At 39.8% G+C, this 10,651-nt stretch overlaps 1 protein-coding gene across 5 annotated transcripts in view; it reads right to left on the bottom strand.

Moving 5' to 3' along the window:
* Nucleotides 1–10,651, bottom strand: part of inpp5a (inositol polyphosphate-5-phosphatase A) — a 147,346-nt gene continuing 136,695 nt past the window's right edge. Inside the window, exons 14-16 of one of the 5 annotated variants that reach the window (XR_016116933.1) lie at nt 4,362–4,430; nt 2,647–3,081; nt 3–1,229 (exon numbers count right to left, since the gene is read on the bottom strand). Coding sequence is in view for 3 of the 5 variants with exons in the window: in XM_089012335.1 (XP_088868461.1) it covers nt 4,257–4,430 (174 nt within the window). In the remaining 2 variants the exon portion in view is untranslated. The other 4 variants (XM_089012336.1, XM_089012337.1, XR_016116932.1 and 1 more) reach the window with 4 other exon arrangements.

Below are 10,651 nucleotides of genomic sequence, written 5' to 3' on the forward strand. Positions count from 1 at the left end.
ACACACACACACGCACGCACGCACGCACACACACACACACACACACACACACACACACACACACACACACACACACACACACACACACACACACACACACATACACACACACGTAACATCCGACTTACGACCTCCATACCCTATTTTTACAATTTTAATTCTACGCCAGGCATCGCTACGCCTACGACAATTTTGGCTAGCCAGCCAGCATCTCACGCTCGCACAGCAATCGACTGTGTGATGCCACCAGAGGTGGGAGGGGGCGGGGGGTGTGCGAGTCATTTAGCCTCCCAAGTCTCTATTTTCAAAATTTTGAATTGATTTCGACTTACGACCATTTTAACTTACCACCGTTTGGTCGGAACGGAAGTCGGTCGTAAGTTGGATGTTACCTGTATATGAAATCTTATACACTTTGCAAGGTCTATGGCACTGCTTTAAAAAAAAAAAACATTCTTGGAGAGGAATTAAAATCACTGTTGCCTGCGAGGATCTCCCATACACAAGAATTATAAATTAGCTCTCTTTAAAAAGTACAGTATCTATATAAAACAAGACTCAAAATGATGTGGTCTGGTATGGCAGCGGGCAGAAAAACACACAAACACACACACACATAAGATTTATATATAGGCGAGTGAAATAAACTGAAAGGTTATTTCAAACGAACATAAGATCACTAAAAACAAGTCAAATGTTATACTGTCCAGCGTACAAATGAACGTATTCAAATTAGATGATAATGTCTTTTGCATTGCACTTTTTTTTCCTCTTAAAAACTGTGTAGACAAAGAAAAAAAAATGCAATCATGTGTCGCATGACTGCGTTTTTTTTTCTTCGATTAGAGTTCTGGCAACAATTAAGCCGATCCCATTCGTCCATTTTCTTCTATTTCTTTTTTTCTGAGGGGGGGGTCAGTGGGGTTGCGTGGCAACGGTGAGGTCAGCGATGTGTGTCTTGTCTGTAAAAGCGGGGCTCTTCACACTCTCGGGTGGCGTTCCGACGTTTTCAACAAGTGTTTTATGGGGAGGGGAAAAATGACGATGGAAAGATGGCTGATGAGTTTGGATAACTTCTTCCTTTTCTTCTTCAGTGTGCGGGTGCGCAAAGTGCACTTTGCATGTGGATATGTGTGGGTTTGCATGTGGGTGTGTTCAAATGTGTGTGTGCGTGTGTTCTCACAGAGGCGCTTCACAGAATATATCCCCCCCCCTTTGGCAACAATTTCCTGTAGGGTCAAAAAAAAAAAAAAAAGATTTTTTTTTTTAAAGCAAAATACTCAAAAAGTAGAAATAAAAAGACAATGTTTTCAATTTAACACCGAAGCTCAAGTTTGTGAGTCAATCTCTTAAAATGTCTGCTGCATTTTAAGCATTTTTTTTTTTTGCAAACGTGATGTGTGAGCATATGGACTTGTTGGACAAAATGTTTAGGACACGACGTCGTCTTGATGAAGTCATCAAATGAGTCCTTTGGGTTATCAATAAACTTGGAAGCAATCGAGCGTTTGCGTTCAAAATGAATGAAAAGCGCGGAAAATCAGATTGGACCCTCCGCACCCTGCACACCACCTTTTCCAGCTACTCTGTACTCACTTGAACCAGTTGATACTTGATACTTTGGACATTGTCTCAAAGCTATTCCTGAGAATGGGACTTGACATGCTATATTTGCTTTCACAGGCAGAATAAAGTGAAAAAAAGTCCAGCTAGGTTATCTATTTGCTATCTATTAGCTATTCGGCTAGCTGGCTGGCTATTAGCCAGCTAGCTATATAGCTGGCTATCTATTATGTTGCTGGCTATCCGCTAAGCTGTCTAGCTGGCTATCTATTAGCTTGCTAGCTATCTAGTAGGCTATGTAGCTGGTTATCTATTAGCTTGCTGACTATCTGTCTGACTATCTATTAGCTATCTATATAGCTGGCTATCTATCAGCTGGCTGGCTATCTGGCTGGCTATCTGGCTGGCTATCTAGCTGGCTATCTATTAGCTGGCTATCTATTAGCTGGCTAGCTATCTGGCTGGCTATCTAGCTGGCCATCTATTAGCTAGCTATCTAGCTGGCTGGCTATCTAACTGTCTATCTATTAGTTAGCTATCTAGCTGGCGATCTATTAACTGGCTGCCTATCTAGCTTGCTATCTATTAGCCAGCTATCTAGTTGGCTATCTATTAGCTGGCTGGCTATCTGGCTGCCTATATATTAGCTACCTAACTATTAACTGGCTGGCTATCTATTAGCTGGGCGGCGATCTAGCTGGCTATCTATTAGCTGTCTGGCTATCTATTAGCTAGCTATCTCGCAGGCTGTCTATTAGCTGGCTGGCTATCTGGTTACTTCCGGGTTGATTGAACGCTGGCGTGTGTGGTTGCCACTGCTCACCCACAGAAAGACTTATCCTGTGACTGTAAAGTGACCTTGGGAGGTTTTGAAAGGCGCTTAGAAATTAAATGTATTATTATTATTATTATTATTATTATTTTTATGATTATTATGATGATGATTATTATTATAACCCATTTGTCCACAGTCCATATTGAAACAAGACTCTTCAACTTCTGATTCATGAACACCAAGAAATTCCGAAATCAAACAATGCTGAATAATTAATTATAAAGAAGAGAAAAAATATATATATTTACCACGACATCACTGCACCACACAACACTTGTGCTTATTTGCATTACGTTTACCTGCCCCCGCTGTTATTCGGAAGGACAGGAAGACGGGCTGGTAAAAGGGGACAAACAAATGATAGTTAAAAGAAGAAGGAATATTCTAGAAAAAAAAAAAAAAGAAAAAGCAGTTCCTGAAAACTTTATTATTTATGCCTCGCTTGACAAGTGGAAGCTGTCGTAGCCTCCGTGTGACACGGAGGTTAAACTCACATAGCAGCGGCCGTGTGTTTTGGAGCCTTGGCGCTAACAATCTGGGACTATTTTTTTTTTTTTAAACATAGCCAGTTGTGATTTTAGCACTAGTGTGCGGCTAAGGAGGGTGAGGGTCCGCCGTAGTATGCGCCCGCAGGGGGTCGAGGTCACTTCTCACTCACACGTCGGTCGGCGGCCATGTCGCAGCTAGTAAGCATGAAAGATCGGACTTAAGGCGCCTCTCATTCAGAGTCAGAGCCGCTTTTCTGACGTACTGTTTGACACCGGAGGCCATTTTGCCTTCTGTGATAACTTAAATGACAACCGACGCCTACGGACAAGTTGTGTCTATAATTTGTAAAATGGCTTCAAATGACTTCAACTGAGTGTATTTTATAAAGATTCCACCGCGTGTAGCTATATTTTACGTTTTAAGACTCGCACTGAATATTCCGGAAGTCTTGTTTTTGAGTTGGTGACGAGTCCGTACGTGACGTCACTGAAGGAACGCCCCGGACCGAAAAAAGGACACATTGTAGCACTCCTTCCATCACGTCAATGCATTTTGCTGTACTTGTTTGGTCTGAAAACTTTGTGTTGCACCAAAAAGAGGCAGAAGAGGGCGACAAAGCTACGTGTAAGGAATTAATCAGCCTGTGGATACGGGCTGATTAATTCCTTACACGGAGCTCTGTCGCCATTTTCTGCCTCTTTTTTGGTGCTACATTCACCCCCCCCCCTATTGCTTCAAAATGATACAGAATAAATTCTTTAATTGATTGCAAACATGTATGCTTTGCTCTTCAGAACTATTTGAATCATATTCATAACTGGATGAGTAACAAGAAAGCATGTTCTGAGAATCTGAAGCCATTGTTTTGATTCTCGAGCAAGGCAAGACGTCTTGGCGTGATACCGCGAACAAGGGGGCGGGACTTTCTGAAATTCGCCATCTCCGAGGTTATTTTGAAGTTGTTTTGGGACATTTTAACTCATTTTTATTGGTGTTTTGCATTTGACTAAAAATATCAGCCTGTGTGTTTTGGGTATTTTAGATGCTATAAAACGTTTTTCTGATGTTAGTTAGGAAACAAAAAAGTGTTTCCTGTCGGTTGTCCTTTAAAGGACAACCGACGCCTCCGGACAAGTTGTGTCCATAATTTGTAAAATGGCTTCAAATGACTTCTACTGAGTGCATTTTACAAATATTCCACTGCATATAGCTATATTTTACGTTTTAAGACTCGCGCTGAATATTCAGAAAGTCTTGTTTTCTAGTTGGTGACGATTCCCGACGTGATGTCACGTCAGGAACTCCCATGACACACAGCGACACACAATACATACAAATACATTCTTGCTAAATTACAACATTGCTAAATTCAAATGATGGCTCCCTTAGTTGGGTTGTCATACAGCTGGTTAGGAATCGCTATGTTGCGCCGATGAAAAAAAAACATGGCAGCCCCCTCACATCCCTGTCTTACCTTGTGGTCCCCCATGCAGACATTGGCTCCGATATTATCATACAGTAGAGACTTCTCCTCATTTTCCGGCTGCAAATAAACATAACAAACATACAAAAACAAGATTAATGTACTCACATGTGCATCAATAAATAATCAGTAAGCAATTTGTATATGGTACAATGTTGAGCCCGATACAAGGTAGCATATTATGTTTACAAAGGCGCTTATTAGTCTTTGACCAGTTTATCTGACTTTTTCATAGTTGCGCTGACCTCTGTTTGACCTCTGATTAAAATCTAAAAAAAAAAAAAAAAAATCACCCAAATTCGATATTTGTCTTCAGGTCGTTATTTATAAGGTAAAAAATATGAATAGACATGAAATAATTCTATGGCAGTGGTGTCCATATTTTTTTTCAAAGGCGGTCAGATTTGATGTGTTAAAAATACGTATAGGGGGTCCAACCTATAACATATAACAGTAATTAATTTATATACATTTCAGTAAGTCATTCTGTGTTTCACATTTGCTTTTTTATTTTAATTTCAGCTCTCTTAATTCTGTGTAAAATGTCCGTGAGAGTTTTAAAAGGCGTTTATAAAAAAAATTATTATGATTATTATTATTATTACTAATTAATCAAGCCTGTAGTTGGCAGCACTGAGCATACACAGGTAACAGTACTACTGCCCAACGTATTAATTCTACATGCAGGCCAGACGTTATTGATTTAATCACGGAGGCTGCGGGCCGGATGAAAATTGACCACGGACCGCATTTGGCCCCCGGGCCGGACTTTTGACATGACGCCCACCATTTTCGACATTTCTATATTCTATACATTTCATTTATAAGCGCCTTTCAAAACTCTCAAGCTCCCTTTACAGTCACAGAATGTTAGATGGCTAGCTAGATAGCTAACTACCTAGCATAGCTAACGAGATAGCTACGTACAAGATACTAGATAGCTAGCTACGTAGCTACAATCTAACTTATTCTGTGACTGTAAAGGGACCTTGAGAGTTTTGAAAGGCGCTTCTAAATGAAATGTATAGAATATAGAAATGTCGAAAATGGTGGGTGTCATGTTTAGCTAGATAGCTAACTAGCTAGCTACGGAGCGAGCTAGTTAGCTATCTAGCTAGCATTTTTCATTTGTAAGCGCCTTTCAAAACTCTCAAGGTCCCTTTACAGTCAGAGAATACGTCAGATGGCATAGCTAACTAGCTAGCTACGTACTAGATACTAGATAGCTAACAAGCTAGCTATCTAGCTAGCTATCTAACGTATTCTGTGACTGTAAAGGGACCTTGAGAGTTTTGAAAGGCGCTTCTAAATGAAATGTATAGAATATAGAGTATAGAAATGTCGAAAATGGTGGGCGTCATGTTTAGCTAGATAGCTAACTAGCTAGCTACGGAGCGAGCTAGTTAGCTATCTAGCTAGCATTTTTCATTTGTAAGCGCCTTTCAAAACTCTCAAGGTCCCTTTACAGTCAGAGAATACGTCAGATGGCATAGCTAACTAGCTAGCTACGTACTAGATACTAGATAGCTAACAAGCTAGCTATCTAGCTAGCTATCTAACGTATTCTGTGACTGTAAAGGGACCTTGAGAGTTTTGAAAGGCGCTTATAAATGAAATGTATAGAATATAGAAATGTCGAAAATGGTGGGCGTCATGTTTAGCTAGATAGCTAACTAGCGAGCTACGGAGCTAGCTAGTTAGCTATCTAGCTAGCATTTACCTTCACAACATTTAAATTACCCATATATTGAAAAATCATTGTCGATTTGAAGCAACACCTAATCGTTCTATTAGCAAAAAATAAAATATATAATATTTGTTTTATGGCGATATCGTGTTTGGTCCCATTGCCCAGCCCAAGAGACTTTCATGTGAACCCGCAACAAAAGTTACAGCAACCCTGTATCATTTCTACCATCACTGATAAAACAACCTTTTTTTTTTCCATCGCTGCGCCCACTGAGCCGAAAAAAAACCCAACCTTTTTTCGATCTACTTTACAACTTGCGCCCAGCGCAGTGAAGAGAAATGAAACACAGTAGTCATTTATAAAGTGTGTGTTTTGCTTCTGAAACCCGAATAAAAAAATCTCCAAGCTATCTGAAGGAAATCGTGTTTCAATTTCCCTTTTGCGCACACAAAGAAGCTGTTAACCCATGCAGACGTGTAACTCCAGACTGGAGAATAAATCACATTTGTCTGGTTGAACTAAAGAGTTTTTAAAAAGCCACCTTCCATATCACCCAAAACACATTGTGACATGGTGAGGCGCTCAAAAGAAAGAGACAAGGAGCTCAAGAATGAACCATAAAGCGAAATCCAAATTAACTTCAACCCAATCCTGCGGCGGAGCGGGGTCAGTACGCACAGCGGAGACACCTCACGCTACCTTTTGCTAGCGGGTCACGCACCGGCACCTCTCTATATGTCTGCTCAATAGCCACGATGAGCGCGCTGCCTCCCACAGCCCGCACGTACATTCATCAAAAGCGCACTTGATCATTTACAAAAGGCGGCATCAAATTGTGGATTTTCAAGCTGCTGTAATCTTTAGACAGATAAACAAATTACCCGAGGCCCCTCCGGCGGAGGGGGAGCGCTCGCTCGGCTAAACATTCATTATCGGCGCTCCTGGAAGCTGGTGTTGCGCCGCGTAGCCAGCAGGCAACCTTTGGCGTGTTAGGGCTCGGCAAGCAGAAAATAACATGATGGCGAGTTAACCGACCGTGCCATGATAGATGACGCCACGCGCTGGCCTGTTTACGTCTCAACAATCTGTAATGCTCAGGCCCGGGCAGCGTGTGCTCAGTGAATCATCAGCCAATCTGTGGACACGCTAACTGTCCGCCTGCGCATTGCTAGCAATTAGCTTTTTTTTTTCCTCCGCGGAAACGACGCTAACAGCGGGTCGAGATGCACATATGATGATATTATTTTACCTATTATACTACCTAGCTAGCTATGTATTTGCTATCTTTTAGCTATCAAGCAAGATATCTATCTAGCTAACTATCTACTAGCTAGATAGCTATCTAGCTGGCTATCTAGCTGGCTACCTAGGTATCTATATATTTGCTATCTATTAGTTATCCAGCTGGTTAGCTATCAATTAGCTAGCTACATCACTAGCTATCTTGCTAGATATCTATTAGCTAGCTAGCTAACGTTCTATCTATTTGAAAAAAAAATACATTTAATTTTTAAAGAGTTACTATCATGAGAAAATGGATCACATAATGTCCCATTGAGACAATGGGTCCTACCCGGTCTGTTGACATCATGTTGCTCACTTGAGCAATCTAGCTGGCTACCTAGCTAGCTATCTATTAGCTATCTAGCTAGTTAGCTATCTATCTATATATCTATTTATCGTGCTATCTATCCATTAGATAGCTAGATAGCTGGCTATCTAGCTAGCTTGCTAGATATCTATTAGCTAGCTAGCTAACGTTCTATTTGAACAAAAATGCATTTAATTTTTAAAGAGTTACGATCATGAGGAAATGCATTATATGATGTCCCATTGAGACAATGGGTCCTTCCTGGTCTGTTGACATCATGTTGCTCATTAGCTATCTATGTGCTATTTATTAGCTATCTATCTAGCTAACTATCTAGCTAGTTATCTTGCTAGATATCTGTTAGCTATCGAGATAGCTAACAGCTATCTAGCTAGATATCTATTAGCTAGCTAGCTAACTTTCTATCTATTTGAAAAAAAATCCATGTAATTTTTAAAGAGTTACTATCATGAGAAAATGTAACATATGATGTCCCATTGAGACAATCCCTGTCTGTTGACATCATGTTGCTCACTTGAGCTATCTAGCTGGCTACCTAACTAGCTAACTAGATAGATAGCTATCTATTAGTTATCTATTGGCTAGCTAGCTAACTTTCTATCTATTTGAGTTATTCCGGGTTGAATGAATGCTGGTGCATGTGGCTGCCGCTGCTCACCCACAGAAAAACATATCCTGTGACTGTAAAGTGACCTTGAGAGTTTTGAAAAGCGCTATGAAATGAAATGTATTATTATTACTATTATTGTCTGCGGTCATTAAAGAAGAAAGGTCAGGAAGGAATTTCTCATTTGTGGCGAACAAAATAAAAGTCAACCCCCCCCACCAATGCTGCATTTCTTTTCACAGCTAAATGCTCTCCGCACCGAAATATGTGCTCAGAATCCAACCACAAGGATTGAAGACGTTTATCGAATGGCGGCTTTTCCAAGCGATCCAGTAAACAAATTAGTGAGTCAAAAGGCAGACTGCCACACAGGCTGCGTGTGAGAGCAGAATGTTGTTTGAAGACTTGAGGAAGGCCACAAACTGTGTGGATTGATCAAAAAGATTACCCCCCCCCCCCCAGGAGGGTTGCAGGCCCGATTTTCCCGAAATCACGATTTGCCGGTGTTGAACTTCCTGATTACTCAACACATTGCACACACTGTAGGTCGCGGAATAAAAAATGGAAGAGACCACTCTATTTAACGAATTCCAGGAGCCACAGAATATTGAGTTTTAGGACTACATACACATACACATTCACGTTTCATTAAAAAAAAATATATATTTTTTTCTAAATTACAGTGATACCTCGGTTCACGAACCCCTTGGCTTACGAACTTTTCGGTTTACGAACGTTACATTTATGACAATTTTACCTTGGCATACGAACTTTTTTCGTACACTGAGCGTTCGTACACGAACCCGTTCTCCTAAAAAGAAAATGGCAGCCGACTGTTTTTGTCCTTAATTCCCCGCCCCCAGTCTTCGGATAAAGCCACGTGATTGGTCAAGAACGCATCAGTGAGGGGAGGTGATTTAAACATTAAAGTGACAGGCAGACGGCAGTCAGAGAGTTTCAACTTTGATAGTTCAAAGGCAGAGTGTAGACTGCAAGGTTAAAATATCCCATCAATCGGGCTCCACAAACAACCCGCACAAGCCACCTGTATACTTGATGCAAAAAGCTATCAACCCAGCTAAACAAAACACAATTGATGAGGAACTAGATAAAATTATCGCAGAGAAAGCACCTACAAGGATCATTCCTCAAGAAGAAAGAAGAAGGCTACGTTCCTCATCAAGTGTTTAATGCCGATGAAACCGGCCACTCCATTCCATCAAGCCATCAACGACCATCACAAAGGTAAATAAAACAGCTTTATTATACAGTAGTTTATTTCTTTATAATACCGTAGCACATTTATTAGACATAAAATAAGGTATATTTTCTGTAGTTTTAAGTCTTAGAAAATTAGAAAGAAGAAAATTATGTTTTATGGGGACCTGGGAACTGATTACTCTCATTTTAATGGTTTCCTATGGGAAATTAATTTTTGGGATACACACTTTTCGCCTTACACACTGTGTCTGGGAACCAATGAAGTTCGTAAGCCAAGGTATCACTGTATATGGGTCTGGAGTTATATCAGCTTGATTTTTTTTGTGCTTTGAATAGTTGGAAGTAATGTAATCGGAAATGTTACGTAACAATCATATTGCCGAGTCCCTGAAAACAAGCTTGTGTCTCTGAGACAATTTTGAGGAAACCAGCTACCGCATAAAAGACATATTTGTATGATTTAACTCGTCCCGAATGAGTGGTAATTTAATGTCTATGCCCACACTTTGCAATAATGCGTTCAAAAAACTTGCAAAGGCACAAACTGAAAACCGCTGTGGGAGAAGAAATGAAGTAAATACAGAAATAAAACATGCAGAGCAGATTGGCGTTTTGTCATGGATGGCATGACTCCTTCTTGTGACTACAAGAAGCATGACTCCTTCTTGTAGTCACAAGGAGTCATGCCATGCATGTTTGTTTTGACTATTATTATTATAAATAAAATGTATTATTATTATTATTACAATTATTATTATTACGTATTATTATTATTATTATCAATTGGATTTTGTTTCCGTTTTGATATTTGTCTTACTAAATTAATTTCATCCGTTTTTAGAGCATATTTCTTTTCATTTTTCAAAAATGCAGCAGTTTTTCATTACATTTTTATTATTTATTTATATATGTATTTGCATTTATTTTATGGATGGCATGACTCCTTCTTGTAGTCACAAGCATGACTCCTTCTTGTAGTCACAAGAAGGAGTCATGCCATGCCATGCATGTTTGTTTTGACTATTATTATTATAAATAAAACGTATTATTATTACAATTATTATTATTATCAATCAATTGGATTTTGTTTCCGTTATGATATTTGTCTTACTAAATTCATTTCATCCGTTTTTAGAGCATATTTCTTTTCA

The sequence above is a fragment of the Hippocampus bargibanti genome, linkage group LG13 (genome assembly GCF_051943395.1).
Source record: "Hippocampus bargibanti isolate YZ-2025 linkage group LG13, ASM5194339v1, whole genome shotgun sequence".
NCBI classification, from domain to species: domain Eukaryota; kingdom Metazoa; phylum Chordata; class Actinopteri; order Syngnathiformes; family Syngnathidae; genus Hippocampus; species Hippocampus bargibanti.